The sequence below is a fragment of the Lingula anatina genome, chromosome 6 (genome assembly GCF_051362555.1).
Source record: "Lingula anatina isolate TDL-2025a chromosome 6, LinAna3.0, whole genome shotgun sequence".
NCBI classification, from domain to species: Eukaryota; Metazoa; Brachiopoda; class Lingulata; order Lingulida; family Lingulidae; genus Lingula; species Lingula anatina.
This window is the reverse complement of record NC_141772.1, coordinates 21,552,086-21,575,496: the sequence shown is the minus strand read 5'-3', so window position 1 is coordinate 21,575,496 and position 23,411 is coordinate 21,552,086. Positions and strand designations below refer to the sequence as shown.

General features: G+C 38.9%; 2 protein-coding genes across 4 annotated transcripts; one reads left to right on the top strand and one right to left on the bottom strand.

Annotated features, from left to right (window-relative positions):
- Positions 1-1,505: 1,505 nt before the first annotated feature.
- On the top strand, positions 1,506-8,792 carry LOC106175108 (ankyrin repeat domain-containing protein 16-like). Its single transcript, XM_013556945.2, has 7 exons — positions 1,506-2,013; positions 2,236-2,358; positions 2,743-2,840; positions 4,442-4,590; positions 5,255-5,413; positions 6,130-6,208; positions 8,138-8,792. Exons 1-7 carry the CDS (start codon positions 1,676-1,678, stop codon positions 8,296-8,298), a joined length of 1,107 nt encoding a protein of 368 aa, XP_013412399.2. The 5' UTR covers positions 1,506-1,675; the 3' UTR covers positions 8,299-8,792.
- Positions 7,966-21,727, bottom strand: LOC106175107 (uncharacterized). 3 transcript variants are annotated; one of them, XM_087014637.1, is made up of 6 exons: positions 21,644-21,727; positions 18,705-19,463; positions 14,247-14,783; positions 13,517-13,685; positions 10,907-10,991; positions 7,966-10,432 (listed from the first exon to the last, which is right to left on the bottom strand). In XM_087014637.1, exons 2-6 carry the CDS (start codon positions 18,844-18,846, stop codon positions 9,380-9,382), a joined length of 1,986 nt encoding a protein of 661 aa, XP_086870763.1. In that variant the 5' UTR covers positions 18,847-19,463; positions 21,644-21,727; the 3' UTR covers positions 7,966-9,379. The 3 variants fall into 3 exon arrangements, with proteins under 3 accessions (XP_086870763.1, XP_013412395.2, XP_013412397.2); XM_013556941.2 differs by having other exon boundaries at positions 21,395-21,679; XM_013556943.2 differs by lacking the exon at positions 21,644-21,727 and adding an exon at positions 20,924-21,291.
- Between the last annotated feature and the right edge of the window lie 1,684 nt (positions 21,728-23,411).

The following is a 23,411-nucleotide window of genomic DNA, read 5'->3' as shown; positions in this document are numbered from 1 at the left end:
AAAAAAAGAATAAGAAAAGGGTCTGACTGTGAACCGAATCCTCTAAGCTGAGATAAACAGCCAAGAACGTTACCACTCGGCCATCATTATTGTAGTGCTATTGACAATATATGATAACTTTCACACATGCCAAAGCTTTACGGAAATTACTTAAGGCTAGAAAATGCCTTCAAAATATACTTTTAACAGTTATAATCAAATTCAAACTAAGGCCACTATCTTCCCACTGCCCTAAGGTATTGCTAACACCTGTCAGTTGTCAACGGGTCGTTGTAGTTTTGGAGAAAACGTGAAAAGGGCACTTCGGCTCATCTTCAATTACCAAATAGGCGTAGAAGACAGGGAAGGGAGATCCCATTATCTTCACCTCAGTCATAAACACAAGCAGCAGGACACGGTAAAGAGGATAACAAATATCTTTCTGCACACTTTTAAAACCGTAACACCCACTTACAATTTGCTACCTATGCACTTTTGCTACCAGGAGTAAGATTTCACCACAGATTTGCCCACGGAGAGTATAATTGTTTCAGTTGGATTATATCCACTTACAACAAACACCCACTTAAAATTTTCTTCCTATGCGCTTTTGCCATGCACAAGGAGTAAGATTTAACCGCAGGTTTGCCCACGGAGAGCATTTTTGCATCAGCTGGATTACTTCACGCACGCTGAAGAAATCAGAAAGAAGGCGTTGCATGATACTCCTTAACAAGTTAGTGCAAATATAATATATAATCACACTGGCAAAATAAAGACAGAAGAGGAAGAAAAAGAAGGGAAAAGAGCAACTTCCGCCAGTCGCCCTTACCTTTCCTTGGTTAATCCTGCCGTCTATTCTTTCTATATACTTTCAGCGATGTTAATGAAGGTAGAGATTATATTACAACTAGACAGCAAAGCTACCCAACTACCAGACTCGGCACCGAATGATCCTGAATTCACCGGTAGATCAGACCACACTACCCGTTTTCAAGGTGTGTATCAGTACGCATTTCACAGTATCAGACGCGACACCGCTCTTGCCTTGTACGCGATGTGATAGTGACGATTCTCAGCGGGGTTGAAAGGTATTGCATCACTACTCAAAATTTGTACGGGGTATGATACTGAGATGTAACAAAAAAGAATGTGCGACGTAGTAACAAATGTATGTAGGCCCCCCTACCGACGGACAGGCGATGAAAACAATAACATCAACAGTGTAAATGATTTTTACCTACCGTTTGAAAGCAACATCCCTCTTTTGTCTCGTTTCTATTTCAATGTAGATCTAAGGCTGCATAATTAAAATTAGATGTTGGCTCACATTTTTTTTTTTTTCACAACAACGTTCTGTGTTCACTGGGAACATATTCGCAGTTGGCTCAACCTAGAACCACCATTGTTCCTGTCCCCACGACCATGTTGCTTCCTTCAAAATAAGTTAGGGAATTTATAGGCAAATTATGTAACCAATTTGACTTCATTGCGTTTGATGCGACAGACGCAGATGAGATTGCAGAGAGCAGCTGTTCCCGCCTCCTTTTACGAAAGATCACGAAGTCGTGTTGTCGAGGGTGCTGAACATTTAGGCCCCTGGTTAAAGCGCATTAAATGGGCGAATAAATTGCTCAGTATTTATGCAGGATACTACTGTGTGAAATATGTGCAGCACTTCTGATAAAAGCCTATAATGCCCTCTCCAAACGCCACAGACGCCCTTCTTAAAGAGGCGCAACACGGCCATCTGGAATCGGTGAAACGCTGCATCGAGCATAACTTTCCTGGTGATGATTTCTCATGGCTAAGGGCACACCACGCGAAATCGGGGGACACTTTGTTCACGTTGGCAGCAAGACACGGACATGTGGACATATTGAATTACTGCCTGGAGGCCAGGGTTGACATAAATCAGGGCAATTTCGACGGAAAACGGGCACTGCATGAAGCGTCACATTTCGGTCAGTTGGAGTGTGTGACGGTTTTGTTAAACAATGGAGCGGCAATAGATGCTTTGAAGAAAGCTGATTGGTATGGGACCATGAGAATGTAATGTTTTATCGTTGATTAAATGAGCAGAATATACCTAGACATCCATGTTTATTATGTTTATTACTACATTATAAAAATTATTATTTTATTTATTTATTATTTATTTATTTATTTGCTTTTGACTAAACTGTTGATGCACAAAAATTCATAAGTAGATTTTGATTATTATTTATACATATTTTAATTTCATGTGTACTGAAGGACACCACTGATGTTGGCCTGCACTAAAACTAACCTTGAAGTAATCCAGGAGCTGATACAGAGGGGGGCCAATATTAGCTTGAAGAATAAAGATGGCTGGAACTGCTTCCACCTGGCTGTGAGGTGCGTGTGTGCGTGCATGTGTGTGTGTGTGTGTGTGTTATGCATGCATGTGTGCGTATGAATGTGTGTGTGTTTGTGTGTACATTAGTTTGTACAGTATGTGTTTGTGTGTTTTTATGAGCAGGTTTTCCATTTCAAAGCATGTATAACCATTCTTAATAATTTACCCATTCTTAATAATAACCACCATTTTTTACAAGATGATTGTGTGCAATCAAGAGATAAGAGCTCATATTTAAAAAAAAAATTCATCACCTTTTATCAAGAAAAATATTTTGATAAGAAAACAATGTGATTATTAAAGATTGAAATATGATTAAAATAGAGTAAACACAGATATCTGTAACAATTATTCCTTAAACAGTGTATTTTATGTCCATACAGGGTTGGATATGCCAGGGTTCTGAACTATCTACTGGACTGTGATGAACTGGTGTCTAATACTGTCAGCAAAAATGGAAGGACACCTTTACATACTGCAGGTTATTAAAGTTCTGTTTTAAATTCATTTTATAAACACTTCCGGACACTTAACTAGTCTTATAATAATTTTACAGTTATTGCTGGGCTGGAGACAAATTTGTATTGGTTACATTTGAAGGATTTCAAGTTTGGTTAATATGAAAAATTGAAACTAATTTTAACAAAACAGAAAATAATGGTGTACTGAGATTACACTTTGCTGTGTATTTACATGTAAGTTGGGTTTACTTAAAAATGCTAGACATCTGATCATGATCATTGCACGCAAATTAAAGACAGTCTCAGCGCGTTAAACCCTTAAAACAGCACGAAAATGAATTTTCCTGGAAATCTCACCAATTTCCCCATAATGACCAAGGTATATCCTATCCAAAACCGTTGAGAAAATGAACCTACCTAATACCGTTTTTAAGTTCCATTAAATAATAAAAGACGACTCGTCTTAAATACTCAGCTACCACCTCACAGTACGGCTTCAGAACGCGCAATTTCTCGCTAAGTCTCGCGGTTTACTATGAATGAAGTACTACGGCTGAGACCCGGATGTTACTATTTGGCGCCAAAACAGCAAACATGGCTCAGACGCGCGTCAAGTCTGAAGAGGAGAGCGACAAAAAGGGACGAAAGAAAATAGCCACTCCAGTTCGAAAGATACGAAAGAAAATTAGAGACAGACGAAGAAGCACTCAGACTGTGTATGTTGGGAGGGAGGTGGGGCGGTGGAGGACACTTAAAGCTGAGTTAGGACTCACATACGAGGCAATGGCGAAACTACTCCTCGACACGTGAGTATGCGCTTCACAGGTCTCAAGTGTGTCTGATTATCATATTATCCTGTTCACAATAAATGACAATATTTGTGCTCATACAAAGTTGGTTACGTGTATAAGAGCGTTTTGGGCTTTACGTTGTCTATTTTTGATCGGTACATGTACCGAAAAGATGGACAGGCGGCACTTACATGTCTGACAAGTTTCGCTGTGTAGTCGTGACGTCTATCTCATTCTGACTGAAGCCTGCTGTGATTGGTCGTAAGCGTGGGAAAATCGAGGTCGTGACCTTGAGCCGGAAGTACTTCTGGCTGTGCTCCGAAATCATGATAAATAGTTTTCGTTTTCTAATTCTTTATTCTAGTTGTCTTAACAGGACTTTTGTGACCCAGACTTATTAATATAATAATAAACAATCTCACAAAACACAAATCTGATCAAAGCTTTACATAGAACCTGCTTCTATACATTAATCTAACCCACTGAGACTGTCTTTAAACATGATTTTCCATGCTAACAGTAAGCATACTCCTTTTGTGACCCTAAGTTACTTTATATGTGCCTTGTTCAGTTTTGTTGGTGACAGAACAGAGGAACATTTTGGCTGTATTTCTAGCTTTAATTGAAGCAGGAATTGTTACAGTTATTGTATCAAAAATGGTCTCCCTAACTCATATGTAAACATGCATTTCAAGAATTTCAGAATATCCTTATTAAGAAACATTTTGAATCCATAACATACTAGGCTACATTGTATCTTCCTGCAGTAGAAACCATTTTTAATAGGCAGAACTTTGACTACTGTTTATTAAATCTCCATTGTTCTCTAGCTCTTCATGGTCAGCAGTCAGCAGTGGACATCCTTCTGGACAGAGGTCTGACTCCTGTTGACCAACAGGACAGCTGTGGAACCACACCCCTCATGGACGCTCTCAGGGCGGGGCACCTTCATGTGGCGGACATGCTGATAGCACATGGGGTATGTTCAGAGTGAGAATATGAGTGCATTCCCATAGATTTAGATCCATCTAGATCGACCTAACTCCCTGGGGGTTCACGCTAAATTGCAGTCAGCCGAGTGCTCACGGCAGTTAATTACCCCCTTACAGCTTTTAGTAGGCGGGACAGACGCTTAAGCTGGCTAAGCTGACAGTAATTTACTGAGACTCCCCACAGGGGTAGATCGATCTAAAATCTGTGGTAATGGGGTCTAATTTTCATTTCTGATATTGCTATCCAGTGATAAAAATGTCTCCTTTCCTCAGGATAGCTGTCCAGAGATAACAGTTGAGTTCAGGTGATTAATTCTCATCACTGGTTTTTTACAGAAATGTTACAGCAATAGGCCCAGCATGTTGCAGTCAGAACTGCTGTATGCATTTTATTAAATTAGTAGACTTCTTTATGTTTTTTGTCATTACCTGCACCAACAAGAGGTAATAGTGACCTAGGTGTCTCTAAACATTTGTCTAGATTTGAAATTTGATTATATTCAGGTTTCTGGATAGATGTTGAGGAGGAAAAGAAATGATAACAATATCAACAGAATCTGGGGCTCGTAATATTTTTTTTTCAATAATTTCAAAAAGAATTTGACACCTATCAGTGCTCTTGGGTGCTCTACAGTTTAAATCATTTTACAGGCAAGTGTCAGAAAACGGGACATCCTGGGCAGAGAAGCCTTCCACCTTGCTGCAGAGGCAGGCTGTGTGGAATCAGTGGAGCACTTAATACAGAAATGTGGGGTAGACATCAACACTTCTACACATACTGGGAACACTGCTCTACACCTGGCTGCCAAGGTTAGGCTGAGTTCATGCTAGGATGGAATGGCACCCACAGCAAATAGTGAATACAGTAATTTCTCAATTTTTCATTGGGCAAAAATTATCATACTTTCATATATACATAATTTTATAATCACAAAATTGTGCTTTTGTATAAAGCATTTTTGGTACTTTTGATGAACAGAATGGAACTATAGAGTAACATACATTTTAATTTTGTTGCCACTCAAATATTGAATACTAGCAATGTTCTAATTGTAAGAAATTAATATGATTTAAAGAAAATACAGTATCTGTAAAATTCATAATTTTCCCCCCATTGAAAAGGTCAAGTAATTTCTCTTAAGTTACTGCCTGTGTAATTAAATTAATACCAAGATATCAACTGAATGATATATTGGTTTGTAACTGAAGTAGCCAGAAAGTTAATTTAAAAGCTGGCTGATTCACAAAAACAAAGTAGATGAGACTTAAGCAGAAAAGTTCACATGAAAAATCATGATGATCTTAGTTTTCACCAACACATAGATTCACAAATTTGGTATTTGGGTTTTCCATTCTTTTTGCTGTCCATTTTTATTGAAAAATGTAATTTGCTGTCTGTTTTTAATTCAGTTTTGGTGGGTTCTAATATTAATCAAGATGAAGTGTTTGGTCCCAAGACAAGATAAATGAGATTTTTTAACCAAGACTCATGTCTGCAGCTAGATATATTTTGTGTCATATTTTAGGAGGGCCAGTCAACCATGATGCTGTGTCTACTGCAGCATGGCTGTGACTTGAGCAAGAAGGACAACAGAGGCAGATCAGGTGAGAGAAATTTTCACACTCTTCATACTTCTGGATTCTGTGTAAGACAAAGACTTCCCAGCAGTGGCAAAATTGAATGATGTTTGCATCAGTGAAAGTGATAAAATTTTCTTTTTCATGGACAGATGCTATAACTCCATTAGCAAAGACACCATCAGTCTAGGTAGATTAATCCAAGTCTTCTGGGATTCTTGCTAAATGCAATCAGTTTAACTGAATAATATGCCTCCTCTTGTTTCCAACGCATCCGTATAATCACCAGCTTTTCTGTATTCTACTATACCAGGAGGAGGTGCGTCATTCAGGTAAGCTGATTGCAGTCAGCGCGAGTTCCTGCAGAGTTGGATATATAGTCCTGTGCTAGGCGCATTTTCTGAATATTTAGAGAAATAGAAGCACATAATTGAAATTTGGTAGTGACTATGCCATTAAGTTTGTCTGTAAGGGCGTATTCCCAGAGCTTTTAGATCGATCTATCCCTGCGGGGAGTCTCACTAGATTACTGTCAGATAATCCGGCTTAAATGTCCGTCCCGCCTACTACAAGCTGTAAGGGGGTAATTAACTTGCGTGCCCGCTCGGCTGACAGCTATTTAGCGCGAACCCTCAGGGAGTTAGGTCGATCTAAAGTAGATCGATCTAATCTCTGGGAATGGGGTCTAAGACACAGTATGTCTATACACATAGCCATCATCTATGTTTATCATCATCAGGAGCATCGCCACAATCTCATTACCTAACATAAAAAAATAACAGGTACTTTTAAATAAAAAAACATTTATTTGGCACCTTGAGAATATAAGCAAATTATTGACATAGGATTAGGCACTGTGCATAATAATCTTGTGCATATAACAACATGCATTTTTAACTTAAAATATTTGAGATAATTAAAAACTGTCATGCGTTGTTATAAAAAAGTTTAAAATATTGATAGTCTTGCATGATATAAGTTCTATAGCATACATAACTTGACCATAATACTCAGTTCTTTATTTTGGGTTTTAGGAATGTAATTTTTCAACCTAGCTATCTAAAGCAATCCATAGTATTCCTCTGCTTAATAATCTCATAACTTTTACAATAAAGCCCAGTCAGAATTTTTTGAAGCACCGTTGTAGTTACCTTACACCGTGTGCTTCATCATAAATGTTTTAAGCGATTTAACTTGCAGCAAAAACACACCATACAGTGCACCTGTTCCATTCAGATATTTCACATCTACAATTCATAATCAAGTTTTGGATAGTGAGAAGTGTGGGTTTTTGTTCCCCGTGTTCATTCCCATCAGCAAGTCTGTAGAATTTACTGAGACATTTAGCTAGCTGTATGAAGTCCAAAGACTGAGAAGGAATAATTTTACCTTATACCACTAAATAATGATTTAATAACAGTAATTTTTGACTTAGAAACTAAGTAATAAGTTGTAAACTAGTCTACATTCAGATTCTGATCCACCATATTTCACCTTGATCACAATCTTGGTCACCTGAATGTGATACCTAGGACATGCCTAAGCCACTGTGGTATGAGAACAAAATTTGTTCAATTATCCAATGATGATGAATCAGACATGGTGTATGGATAATATTATTAAGTCTCAAGTTCATGAATTAATGCTTTACCATAATATATAGAGACCATCAAATCATTTTTCAAAGTTTCCAGCTTATAAAATATCATAAAATACAATGAACATGTACAAGGACACTGAAATTGTGACATGATTGTCTAGTGCAACATACAGAGGACCTCATATCTGTTTAACATTTATTGGCATAAACCATTTCAAAGGCAAGGTCATTGATTTAAAGTTGTCAGTCTTAAAAACTAGACAATACGTTACAGAAAACTGTAAAGCTCGATGTGAAAAAGACCCAATATGTAATAGTAACTTGTATGTTAAATCATGGTGGTATTTCTCTTGCAGCATTACATATAGCCAGTGGAGCACAACATACAGAGTGTATCAAAATTCTCTTACAACATGGTGCTGTTGACCAGCCTGACCTCAGTGGACAGCTAGCTTGTGGACTGGTCAGGGATTCTGAAGTGGCCAAACTTTTTAGCACTACAGTGACCAAAAGGTGACAAAGGCGTAACTTGGATGTTGACATTCTAGTCATGACACAGCAAGAAACTTAACTTATAATTTTATATGTCCTGATTTTCATAATAATTTATGCCTATGTGGTGCATTCTTGATTATTTTAACAAAAACAGCTGGTAAATCCATACCATAATAACTGCAATGTGGAGTTTATGGTAAAGTTGACTATTAAACAGCATTTGAAATAAATAAATAAATAAATATATGAAATATTTTTAAAGCCTGTGTAACAGGCTTTATGTCACAAGAAGTAGTATTTATAGATATAACAATTAATATTTATGCAGAAACAGTGAAATTTCTTTGTATTCTTCAAGAAAAAACAGAGATGGTCAAACACTGTTTAAGCACAGTCACTGTTTGTGATAACTGTATAAAAACCAACTGAGATTTTTTTACCCTAAAATAGAAGTTCTCATTGGTCTGCTACATATGACTTCCATTTAGTTTTTCTCAATAAACTGGGTATAATATTTTTTTGTGTTTATTCAGTTTGGTCAGTTAACTTATTTGAAAAATAGGTAAGTAATGAATATAGGTGGGTGGAATATAGTCGTCTGACGGATTTTTCAAAACCGACGAAATTTTAAAGTTTTTACCGTAGGTATATTTTCATACGATGCAGTACAATAAACCCTGAAATTCTTACCCACTTCCACCTGGGCTGAGATTAAATCACCAACTTTTACACAAAAAAATCGCTTTACCATAGTTACAGATGATATCTTCATCTGACATGTGGCTATGCCAAAAAAATGAGATAAATTATATCAAGGTATAACATAAATTAGGCCAGCATTCCATACACTACTCTACTACTAGTACGCACTTGCTCGTCCAACATTCTTTGGGATATAATATCAGATGGAAGGGTATTTTAACACAGGGTAGAGGGGATGGAGGCAGGGGTAGAAAAACTCATGCCTCTCGTTTGTAGAGTTTTAGCAAAAATAATAATACATGTAATTCAGTGTAATTAAGAGGATGTGTGTGAGGCTCTGTTTTCTAACCGTCGTTGAAGATGCCAGCATGCATTAAACTATTAGAAAAAATTATCAATGTCTATGAGTCCCCCTTCCATTCCTCTGGATCTTCTAATTCATAATATTCGCGTTCATCGTAGGGTTCAACTGCTGTTCCACTTGTACGTCGGCTTCCATCCCCTTCGAGTAGTCTTTGCCCTGAAGCGCCAACTGCTGGCTCTGGTTGCGACCCCAGAACGCTGAAGATGCTCTGTAGTAAATCTTGATTATTGTCCGAATGGAAAGTTCCTATGGAACTAACAGTGCTACTGCTGTCAGCTATACTTCCATTTTGTAGCAGTTTGGTAGTCTGGTTTTGTGGAGGCAGCCCTGCTGAAGAATTAGCAGACGACCGCTTCGCACCAGCTCCGGTGCCATTTCCGACAGCTTTTGAAGGTCGTGGATCGTACCCCGTGAACTTTGGGGGAACATCTTCCTTTTCTAGAATGAAGTATTCCGGTTCCTCTCCCTCTGTTTCACTGTCAAACTCAGGGTAATCATAGTCTTCGCTCTCTCCTTGTTCAGGGTTGGTGAACATGGAACGCCCCCCACCGTCGGCCATTAAATCCGAGCGCCTTCTAGAATCGTCCGCTCTTATCAGCGGTGTAGGACTAGCTATGGGTTCTAGATAACTTCCGTCAGAGTTTACGGAAGTACTACATTTGCTTGGAGGCACTATGCTCAAAGTTTCCGAATTACGAGACGCTTTAGAAGCAAGACTAGTTGGGCGAAATCCTTCACTTCCTCTTTCGTTTTGTCCTCCTTTTTTCTCTCTGTCCGCCTTTTTCGATACCACTGCGTACGATGCATTATCAGCGACAACGTGGCTCGGTCTCAAGTCCGGCTCCATATTACTGTTGTTTTCGTCTGGCAAAAGAGCTTGGTAATCGTTGTGGGCATCTTCTCTGCTAGCATTCCGTGGTAATTTTTCATACATGTTTGCCTTGTCCTCCACTTGCTTGCTGTGCGGGAGGGTCGTAATGATGCCGTCTTTCATGGTCAACATGTTCTCGTTGTGCGGGTTCTTGTTAGGCATCGTTGGAGTGAAGGCGTTGGAGTTGGATAGACAGAGGTGACGAACGGCTGGGTTACCCTGGTAAATTTAGATGAGATTATTATTATTATTGTCATTGTTGTTGTTAAGGCATCACTGGTCTTAAAATAACGATCGATCGACATTCAAATTTATACTGCAAAGGTAAATGAAAACTTGTAATAGGCCCATGTAACAACATATATTGTGTACACAACTAACTGCCTAGCATTCTATATCTAAGTAAAATACTTTTTCAATTGCCTTTCTCACGACTTAAACGGTTGACAATTTCGGTGTAAAATATGACATAACGTGCGAGTTTCTAAAGAGATAAAACCTGTTTTTTCTATCTAATAGGCTGACGTGTCGAACCTACATCAAAGGTGCCTTGATCTTTGACTGAATTGACATGCCTCATTGGTAGAATAACAAGTTCAGTCTTTTTATTTTCTTTAATTCTTTATCCCGATTTGCATTTTGTTCAAAAGTAAATGACAAAACTGATTTTTCACAGTTCAATGCGCTACTAACCAGTTCCTCGTCTTCCAGGACTTCACTGTAAATCTCAGAGTTGTCGTCTCGGAAATTCCGAGAACGCCCGCCGTTCCCAAAGCACCTGAAATTTGTAGATAATGACTGATAATAAGGCGTGTTTCTATAAAGTAAAAAAAATATATGAAAAAACATTAAAGCAATATTTGGCCCGATGGCAAAAATATTAGTTTTCTGGGGTTTTATCCGTATTTTGTATAAATTGTCATCAAAAATGCACAGAATGTTTTAATTTCAATTTTGTGATTTTATTTTTAAAAAAACAATTAAAGACAAGGAGTATGTTGCAAAATTCACATCATCTGTTTCGCACCAGAATTGTACTTTTTATCATAATTAGAGAGAGAGAGAGAGAGAGAATATCCGGTATTTACAGCATATTGGCAAGGACATCAGGCTTTGCGGTGTCTCGAAGTTGCGTTTGGCGCTGAGTAATTTAGCAACAATTGCATTTTAAATATGTGATAAAATGTCATTCGACAAACCACAGTCACATGTTGAACAAATATGTTATTCAAAGATAATGGAAGGATAAGGACCTTAACTGCCATTCTGCCAATTTTTAAATTGCAATTTAATTTAACTTGTGTTATTTAAAATTCGAATTACCAATCCCTATAAAGAAACGCGAGCTTTAGATCACACAGTTTATAGGGCCTATATCTCGGTTACCAGTAATAAGATTTCAACGCAGTTTAATCCTCATTAAAAAGGGATAAATGCAGCATAGGAGAAAATGCGAATGCATGTAGCTATCATCCTCTCCTTATGTATTTAACTGCTCTCTCACTCTCTCTCTCTCTCTCTCTCTCTCTGACACACACACACACACACACACACACACACACACCACACACACACGTACCCAAACACATTACTACAAATATACAAACATTAAGTCTCTCTCTCTCTCTCTCTCTCTCTCTCTCTCTCATGATTTAAAGTAATTGCAGTTCGTTAATTTTAACGAGCAATAACTGCCAGTCAACATAAGAAACGGAATTGATATTGAGCCTGAAGTGACGCAGCTTTCTGCCATTCAACAGCAACTTGTATGAGTCACTACTAAACCGGTCACCGGCGTCGGCGTGAGATTACCAAAAATTAAATGCTATTTCCTATGTGGTCTTGTTTGGGGTGCATTAGTTCGTTATCAGTAAGACACACAAATGACCACGAGTGATTAAAAACCACTTAACAAAAACTTATGTTCAATGGAATTTTTAGAAAAGATGTACTTTCTACTTTGGCTGTTGCAATTTGACAAAGAACATGGAAAGTTAATATAACGTATAATGTTTCACAACATTCAGGGTCTTGGATATAGAATAAAGAGCGGACCTGACCCATGTAAATATTGTACTTCAGCAGTGCTTAAAACGTCAATCTAATTGTAACACATAAAACACAGAAAATGTCCCTCATTTTATAACACATTTCATCAGAAAGAGACTGCAAGTTCAGCAATATATATAATTTTACTGCATTGTAATCATTTGGAACAATATTTTAGGACAAACTGCCTCAATTTTAACAGAGACAATCCCAGCAGGTATGCGTAGGTGACCTCAATTCCAGCGTGTTTTGATAAGGTATTTTCCCTCTTTTTCCCTTGTGTACACGTTGCATTACGGGGACGTTGGGTACACGTTTAGAAATCGGAGTTACAAAATGTTTACCCTGGCTGCGCCCAATGATATTTTCACAAACATGTCCATTGTTGGGGAATTGAATTTTACTCCCATGGAGTGAAGATAGTTGAAAACTTAAATAATCACAAACGTTTAGTAAATATTGGAGAGGTCCTGGAGGGAAATAGACACGCGAAGGCGGAGAAATGTTTGCCATGCGTTAAATATAACAGAACTATGAAAATAAACCAAACAAAAGCTAAAAATTTTGAGGTAACTTTTGACTTGAATGTCCGTAAAATCAGGACTTAGCTACAGAGCTACATTTATCGTAAATTTAATTTAACGGGACTACAAAAATAGGTCAGACAAAAGCTAGATATTGTGGGGTAAATTGACAGTTGAATGTCCCTAAAGCAGGTCTGGAATTTGCAATGAGCCATATATACTAGGATTGGGTCTTAATGTGCTGGTTTCTGAAGACGTACTACGGAAAGCAGCACACCTTAATAGATACACCAAATTGCCAATAATTCAAACTGGCGGTTTTTATTTACAAAGACAAAGTGCCAAACTCCTCATCTACAGCTCCAGTATGCAATCCAACAAATGGCTGGCGATAAAAACTGTACTATGCTTGTAACCTTGTAAAGATGATAATCGAGTAAATCTCATATTTTCAGACGCCTCATGGTTTTCTCATGTTAAGATCTATGTGTGCGTTTGCGTACGTGCATGTGAGCGCGTGAGCGTAAGTAGGGTGAAGGGGCTAACACACATACACACCCATACATCATAACAATACCAGTAAGCATAAAACCTGCATTAGTTTCATCTCCCCACTTTTGCGCGAGCGAGTCAGTGCGTGCGTGCGGAAGGGAGTAGGGAAACCACTCTCACTTTGTATTTTATCACAGGAAAAAAAGGATTACCACTTGTCTAAACAACACAGCCTTACCCGTGTCCTTTCCCGCGGTTTCTCCTCCACAGAAAGAAGAGCACCACTGCTACTATAACGAGCACCGCGGACACCCCTATACATGTCCCTACTATGACTGCCGAATTCACACCCGACTGCCCAACGTATAACGGATCATCCGGTGTACTCTTCTCAAGGATGGTAGAACCTGTAATGGCCATTTATCTATATTCATGTTTGGTATTTATATATATATTTATTGTCTTTTGTGCACTGATGGTAAAATGGGAATCGAGATTAAAGAGATAAACGGTATCACTAGTTTGGCGAAGACCCTTGAGGTTGAGGTGGAACCCGCCATGTCTTATAGATAGAAAATACGCTTAAGCTCAAGTCTCTCTTGAAACAATATTTTTAATATATATTTATGTTGTTGGAGAGACAGACAACAATGAGTTGCATATACTGACAGTAAAAAAAAGAATATCTTTAGAGGAAATAAGCCCACTGAGAGGGGAAATCTCTGCGTATGGAATTGAATCGAACAAAAAGATGCATATCAGCTCACAAATAAAAAAGTGTGCAACTTTGTAATCTGTTGATTTATCATTTCAACCTTCAGCAGCAGAGATGAAATAATCAGACAAACTTATGCCATAAAAGACAAACAAAACAAATCTAATAATAAAGGGAATCTTTCTGTTGCTTTTCTATTTTCTTTCACATTAGAGTGTATATAGATCATAGAAGATAAGAAATAAAACCTTACCATTTGTATTATGAGTGGAATCACCCGATGGTGTGGTTTTCTGCGTTGAAGGAATTTTTTCTTTGGGTTTATCTTTAGTTGATATTTGCACAACTGCGCTCGCTGTTGTTTGTATCAACCGCGTACCACTTATTGTTATTCCCTTTGTTCCGTTTTTCCTTTGAGTTACCACGGGAACAGAGGGTGGTGAGCTTTTGGGACTAGTTACTTCCAAATGTGACCGTGTTATCGTTTCTTTGTGATCATTTCGCGACGTTGACGCCCGTGTCGTCTGCTCAACCTGAGGTCTTGTAGTGATCTTTGATATTTGTCTGGCCGTCGTCTGCGTCACCTCTGGGCAGACGACAGGTACGCAAGGTTCAGAGTCAGTGAGAACGCAGTAAGTTAAAGATTCGTTGAAATGTTTGTTAGGGGGACACATTTTTTTCTTCCATCCGTTCCACGTGCACATAAAGAATTCTCCACACTGGCCTGGCACGGCGCGGACCTGAAGGATCTCCTCGCATTCATTGCTCGTGTATCCGCATGGCCACCTCGCTGGAAGAACATCAAACAGAAAACAATAGTACTCTATCTGTCAACTTGACGTTCTGAATATAATAACATTATGATAGGCAATAATATCAGTATATGTGTCATTTAATGTAACGTTTTTGAATCCGTTTTGGTCTGAAATTCACTTAAGGTTTAGCCTATTTTATATTCGTGGTCAAGGTCCAAATATTCAAGCCCATTCAACTCGACAAAACGCACATACATGTATATGTGCTCATGCAAGCGCGCGCGCGCACACACACACACACACACACACACACACACACTACTATGTATTGGTCAATAGGCTATGGATATAGGCCTACATCGCTTTTTTTTGTTCAAATGTGTTAAGAGGATCAAGCACAAGTTAAGGAATGCCTCACAACTGTTTTGAGTATTCAATTAGGCCCTATATCAACCAAGGGGTAAATGGACGAGAAACTGACCTTTCAAGCGTTCTACATCCATCACTGCCCAGCAAAATTAACTCATCTAATTGTCTTCATCAACCGATAAATTTGGACTTCATCTGAACAGGTCTACCTATAACAAACATGCCTTTGGCCTTTCAAGGGTCCAACAAACGTCATTTTCTATCAACATTGACCTGTCCGTTTTTTTACCCCTTTTTTATAACACTCTCCTTAAACTTTGAATTGTTTATGGACAGAATACGAAGATGAATCCCTTGGGCATTTATACAGGCAAAATAAAGTAGATCGGATCTAAAATTCTTCGCCGCTACAAGAATGTGCGTGTGTTTATCTTTGCGTCTCTCTCTCCCTCTCTTTCTGTGTGTGTGTGTGTGTGCGCGCGTGTTTTAGTGAAGTAGACTTCTTTATTTCATCTTAGAGCACAACGTTACATTTACTTGACAATGTGTGCACGCGCTGGAGTGTGCGCGTTCTTGTGGTATTTGTACATGTAGCATGGATCTTGGGGGCTTATATACATGTACATTGACTGCGTGAACACAGCTGCTACTTTCTGCCTCAAAAATAAAGGCATCCGGTTTTCCGCTGAACTCAATTTGCGCGGAGGGGAAGCAAGGTGTGTTAATATCTTTAGTTGATTTTTAAGCGTGTCAGTTTAGCCGAAATTAAGAAGACTGGCTTGTAATGAACACTATTAGCGCCTGTCAAGTGTGCTGAAATACAATATTGACGAAGCGCGTTTTTTCAACAAAAAACCGGACATGTTGCAAAAGGACTCCCGTTTACTCAGACTTACGCATCGTTCAGTTAGTATTCTTAATGTATTACTCATACATGAAAGGCCTTAGGCGAGGTTCCATTAACTCGTGGCGTGAAGCTCAAATATTTAACCCTCAAGTGACCGAGTGGGGTCATTTACGACCCCAGCCATATGATTTAATGTGCCATCTCTTTATTTTTTATTCGAATTTTCTTTCCTTGCATGAGTTTGTCAGTCTACTAATCCTACACACTTTCACAGTTTTTTGTAGTGATCAACCAATTAGTGTGGCGTATACATCAAAAACTCTTGTGGGGTCATTTATGACCCCAAAGAGAAGCATTGGTTTTTACATATTAGTTTTTAAATTTTATTCAAATGTTTTGCCCAAGCAACACTGACAGGAAAATGTCACATGCATGTGCTTCATGCAACCAGCCAGTGTGCCCAAAACATAGGCACAAATAAGTGGTTTGTGAAGATTGTGATTGAAGTGTTACTAATAGTGCATCGCTGAATCCAATTTCAGTAGCTTTGTTGGAACTTGTTCTCATAACTGGGTCTCTCATTTTGACGGTTACAATTTTCGGGTATTTCTGAAATCTAAATAATTCTGTCGATATCATATTATACATATATTAACAAATTGTTTGTGTGGATTTTGTTTTATACACAGCTGCGGTAGTAACATACATGTGGGTTGGTTGAATGTGTTCTGAGTAGTATGACTTCCTACCAGCATTAGGGTATCCCCTACTCAGCATGTCAGCTAATTATGCTTATTGAAGTTAGCATGATCCTATACAACATAAATCAAAATATTTTTACTCAAAGTAATTATGTAATGTATTTTTTTCATTTAGTGTGGCAAATAAAAAGAGAAATATTTCTGCAAGTGGAAACTGACAATGACTGTCTAAATACCGGCGTAATGCTGTTCTTAAAATCTGTGCTTGGTTATTTCATGCAATGAAAGTATTATTACCAAAAACTTATTACATTAGATCATTATAAAATACTTGTCTTAAATCCCGGGAGTAGTATGGGTGTGATAAAGCCTCAACAGCCTTTTATAATAAGGATCCCTGTACAGAGCATAATGGGGTCATAGATGACCCCACTTGGTCATTTCAGTCAGTAAAATAGCTTGGTCTCTTGAGGGTTAAAGGTGTTTATTTAGATTCATATTTAAAACAAGTGCTCATGTACATCCATTCAGCTTACAGATATAGGTAGACATTTGACTTAAAATAATGATGACTTAAAATAATGATGATTTCGAAGCTGTAGCCATAGGGTATATTACAGGGGCGGATCCAGAGATATTTTATGACAGTCTTCCAAATTGTCTTCGTTGATTCATCCTCCGTTTCTGACCGTCTTCCGACAGAAAAAATTAGATACCCGCCAATGTAAACTTGAAAATCTGACCGTCTTCCGGAAGACCCAGAAGACGGCCTAAATCCGCCCCTGTATTAGTAGGCCTACTGGAAATTAATAACTGAGATATAGTTCCAAACAGAACTCTCGAGTCTGTGTGCAGATTGGCACTGGAAATGTTTAAAGGAAGATATACAAGTAAAAAAGGACCTCATACCTACACCGTACCCTAAAGACCTCTCCCTGACACCTGCAGTCTGCGCGCTTTATCTACCTGTGTTTTCATCCTCAATAAAAAAGAGAAATATGTTCCCTGGAGCGGGAATGCGCGCAATGTACGTACATAAAGAAATTTTATTACTACATTTATTATTACTACATGTATTATTACTACATGTATTATTATTATTATTATTATTATTATTATTATTAAGAGGTAGTAGTAGTGATAACAGTAGTCATATTCATTCACTTGTCATTGGTACCGTGCAGCAATTCGCAATAAGACTGCAATGGAGAATACACTTAATCATCTTATATGTATCATTTTAGTTAGTTTTATTATAATAATAAATATGTTCCATGTGATGTAAATATTTCGGCAAGTTTACAGTATTTTACACAGTTGCTCCCTCTACAATATCCCTGCGTTTGCAAGTCCTATCAAAAATGTCTTTTGTTTTTCTTTGTCACTTCCGAAATGCATATAGAGACCGGTGGATTTAACTTGTGACGGCAATAATCAGAAATTCGGAACCCGAAACTTTGTTTGTAGGTCGTGATTTTTCTCCTGTTTAAAGGTCTAATTCGCATAGTAGGCCTACGCCTTTAAACAGACATCAGTGAAATTATAATACAGAGATCCTCAGTAAACAAGTGATACAACACGCTGAGTGTAAAACACACCCTTTGGTGCAGTGTTATCAGAGGGCAGCAATACTACAAACTTGACCGTGCTGCACGCTTTGAAAACAAACACGACACCGACCAATACAAAGATGGAACTAGAGACCACGAGTCGGGACTGTTATCTAAACAGCTCGCTGTAGTGAGCTTTTTGTTACGGGAGTTTTCATAGTTTCTTAGGGAGCATTCTGTACTGAAATTGCGGTATAATGGGCTATTATTTAAAGTGTGGGGGAGATTAGAGTGCACCAAAGGTGTGTATGCGCGTGTATTAGTATATTGTTTTGGACCCCTCCCCCTTCTTCGGTATAGCCAGAACAGTTTCTGTTTGATCGTCTCTCTCTCTTTCTCTCTCCCTCTCTCTCTCTCTCTCTCTCTCTCTCTCACACACACACACACACACACACACACACACACACACACGCGCGCGCGCAAACTCACCTGGTGTTGTTGTAGATCTCCGCCAGTGCCTTCGCCTCCACCCTCCGCGTTCACCGGCACTACCCTTGAGGAGTAGATCCACAGAAAACAGCCACACCATTACTGTCACTAGCCCAGTTTTACTCTGGAAACTTTTCGCCATATTTAACGCCGTTTAAGTCAAACCTTAAGCCCTTCCTTTTGTCTATTGATTAATCACCCGGTGTTTGCACTGTTTGTCAGACGCCGCTGGTATTAACTTTATATAGAACAATTAACCTTCATAGCCCCGAGTCTTTAAATATCCTTTTCTTAATGGTTGACGACCTCGTTAAAACTTGATTTAATGAATTAATGTGCCGAAACTTTGAAGTCTCTCTTCCCCTATTCCTTATTCTCTCTCGTCACTCTCTCCAGCCTTGGCCCAGAATACTCAATATATATATATACATATATACACTACGTGTGTACTGACTGCTGTGGCTGCTTTGGTGATTGTGAATCAGTTTCGATGAATGCGTGTATACATAGGTCTCATAATCCGGGATCCCTGTTCAGCGTGGGCATACGCTACAGTTTCTATGTAGTCACCTGTATTGCTCCCACTGGCACCACTTATTGGTCCACGGACGCTAGTGGCAATTTCTTAGCAGTTTTATTTGTTCGGTGTGGTTAAGAATCCTATGTCGTGTTTCAGCCCTGGGTATAAGAAGTAGCGCATACCTATTGCATGTTAATTCTTCGTGAAGTTCATCGGCGTTAAATCCTGTGGCGCCTCAACTGAAACAAAGAAATATAGATTTGCGTAAACCGATTTGCTCCCGTCAAGTTGGTCGGTTCAAATTCAATGTTGATACCACAAGGAACAATGAACGAGTCGGCTGAAACAGAAACATTGATCAGTGTAAACAACTTTGCACTCGATGTTCTGAAACTGGAAAGAATTTTGTTCGAGTTTTGTCGCCTTCTAAACAACGAATAACTTGTACATTACTCTACAGAAACAAAAATGAAATATTTATAAACCAGCAAAGGCTAGTTGCTATCTATTTCTGGTATTTTATAGATGTCACTTTGTTCAGTCTGCACAGCGTCAAACTATGACGCTAATCAGACGTCTTCGGTCGGCGGCTAGTACGTCAGAAATTCCTCCGTTACACCAGAGAATTTTAAGCCGTGCTCACACTAAACTCGGATAGCCCGAACCCGAATTCCGTCTGTTGTCCTACCAAAAAAAAAAAAGGCTGACCTTAAAATATAACTTTATGCACCAGTTACCACAGCACATTTTTATTCCGCTGAGATTTCCAATCGAAAGTATTTTTTTTTTAGTTTTACGTTGTGTAGACACCAGCTCGGGATTCAACTGTTCAGCTTTTGTCATTAAGACTGATTCGCTATGTCCTTAGAGTGAACGCAGCTTTGTATTTTTCTCACCAGACTCATTCACCATGGTCATTATCAGGCAGAAACAGAAGTTGCAGCTCGGCTGATACGCGGTCGTTCTCCGGATCTAGTTCCGTTCCGGTTCACTGGCCACTCCAAGTCACGATAATATGTCTCTGTGGATGATCGGTACCCTGGGTTTCACAGTTATTTCTGCCCCCCCCCCCCTTCCCCTCTCCAGCATAAGAGTTAAATATGGATTATTTTAGAGAACACCCTCCGAAATATTGGGTGAGAGTTGATGACTCAAGGAACACAGTCGCTACATAATTGTGGGTTTCCCTTAGTAATGAAATCATGTCTTTGTAAACAAACGTTGTTGTTCAGCCCCTCAGTATCAGTGCACTCACTTTGTCCAGAGCATACATGTGCAATGTTGATACATACACTCGGCCAAAAAAGTCCGGAAACGTCGTTATTTTGAATAATTATAAAATTACCAGGAGCTAAGGTAAATATATTTTTACCAAATATTGATGGATAATGCACCCATCAACCGTTACTTTTTTATATACACCGACAGACAGCTTATGTGACAAAAGGAATAAACTGACCTTTCTCTGACACTCAGGTTGACAAAGAGTGTGATGACAGAGGAAAGCCACTGACAGTGCTCTGACACAAACAGAGTGACACACAGCGTAATAATAAAGTAAAGAAAAAACAGATCACTGGTTTTTCAGGACGAAGAAATTACATTTATATATCTCTCTTTCACTCAGCGTTCTGCGTCGCTAAAAATTTTCTACGTCGAGTCTCATTTTATACTAAACACGTGCCCGCAACGTACTTACAGATGCGTTTATTCCAATACCCAGCTCTAACGCAAGTCCATATAATCCTCGTTGCCTCCCTGGCTCCCACGCGTTCACGTTATGCCAGCTTTCCAGATAACCGCACACACGCGGCTTTAACGTCTTTATTATACACTATTGACCGTTCACTCTTCCCGGTGAAGTGGTCGTCTTTCGTGTAGTGTTATCGCTCTTCAGGAAATACTTACCTATTGATCACCCATTTCCCGTAGAAAGAACGACAGCCTCCAAGGCACTGTATTTCCAGAGGGTCATTTTGTATGTAGAATTGTTATCAGACACAATTAGAGCGCTTCGAAAACACGAACTGTAATTCAATTATTTTGCCATTAAGGTGCCTGGAAACGATAATTAAAAAAAAGGGGGAGAGAGAGAGAGAGTGAGAGAGAGAGAGAGAGAGAGAGAGAGCTGCGCTTCCACTACGATGTCTTTCTCAAAAATAAAACCTACCGGTTGTATTGTGCTAATTGCTGTGTCACTAAGTTCACAGGCTGCGGCTTTCTAACAGGAGACCAGGAAATTCGAACCATACTTCCTCTAAACCCCACCGTGTCTTTAATAACTCTCTCATCCTTAATTGAACTCTGTGTATCCACTACCGTGTCCTTTGCTAGGTCTAGTATATAAGGTGGAAGTAGTGTCGGAAAGCGTGGTGGTATGATATATCAGCTTCTCACTAGCTCGTCCAGATAATCTTACCTGTACATATGACTCATTCATTCATTCGTCTTCCACTGCCAAATCTCCCCGGCGGCGAGGGGACGAACTGAGGGGCTACGAAGTGGGTGACCCGGAACGCGGTCAGAAACGTGTGGGCGTTAAGCCGTTCCGTGGGCGAAGTGAACAAAATATCTTAAAGTTATTTTTACAATTTTTTAATTAACGTTTCAGATGCAATAATCTGCTTTAGTCCGCTCGCCTTAATATTTTTTCAATTATAAAAGGTACCCATGCCCCGCCCACACACACACACACACACACACACACACACACACACACACACACACACAGAGAGAGAGAGAGAGAGAGAGAGACTTACATGTACACCGAGTTGGGATTGGTTATTTTTTCCACTTTGAAACCAATAAAAAAATTAAACACTTCTGACAGACCGCCAATATCTAAATGTTTTCACACTATAGGGAACAGCATTGTTTTCTACATTCTCATGTCTGCTTTAAATTATGTAACTGATCGTATTTCCCCTTATTACCTGGATCTCAAAGTGCGGTTTAGTATTCTGTTTCTGATTCCCTTAATTCTTTTTTCGATAAATGAGCGTAATGAATCGCTACAAAAAGTGTGGGGAACTTAAACATGAAATAGTCAACAAATAGACTTCTTATGTGAGTATGGCTCGGCATAACTGTCACCTTGTTTTATCTATAAAGACATAATTTAATATTGTTAGCTCAAATGTTACCGCAGCTGTGGAAACAAGTGACGATCTCTGCTCATCCGTTTTTATCCTTCGTCTTGCTTTAATTTGGTTCATGGGTATATTTATATAATTATAAGCAGAATGTGAAACTTTAGAAATCGTTTTGGTCCAACCGCTCACCTGTGTGGACAGCCAGTCAACTTCTTTTTCATAGTCCCAACCAGGCAGTGCTTTGTTAGATTAAATACGTATATTTTATACTCATCCTTAGACAAGCTCCAAAACTTCGGATAAAGAAGAGTATTTTAAGAAAGAGGAGTCATCGATTTACCAGGAAACAAAATCGACGTTTTTATCTGACTTGCTCGTTCATATTTGCCGTGCTCAGCTGTGTTCATAAAACTTAATACAATTTATGGATCTGGGGTTCTGAGTAAGAACAGGCAACCGGTATGGTTACGACACTTGATAATATGTAAATGATAAAATAACACGCTCATAGCCTTAGGCGTATCACTTAGTAACGTATCATAAATATTCAATATCAAATTTCATGTTATAATCGATATAAAATGCACGAAGACAAAAGCTTTTTTCCACTTTAGGGGAAGAGGAGAAGACGTAGGAACAAACTCCCTTCCTTGTGTTTTTCTTGAAACTCATTCAAAAATAACCTGGCGTCAGGTTAGGGATAATCAGAGATAGTCAAAGGGTTCTTTCCCAATGAAACTACCGTTCTACGTAGATCTGACCAAGGACCTCCACTGAATAGAAGTCCTTGATCGGCCTAACTGATACTGTCTTTGGAAATGAACCCCCAAACGAAGGCTGGCTGTACTGCGTGACGCCACACGAGATGAGAAAACGTTAGAGAATGTGGGTGAGGTTGGGGTACTCTCTTAGCATAAGGATGAACTTCTGTGGGCCGGGATTGTCGCCCTAGATAGCAATACAAAAATGACACGCAAAATGTTGTGAAAAAAGTTGCGCAAAAGCGTGTGATTCTACAAAATTGAGAAAACCACCAACAAAATATCGTGGATAACTTCCAGCATTTTTATTCGTTGCCGCACCACCTAGCTAGTC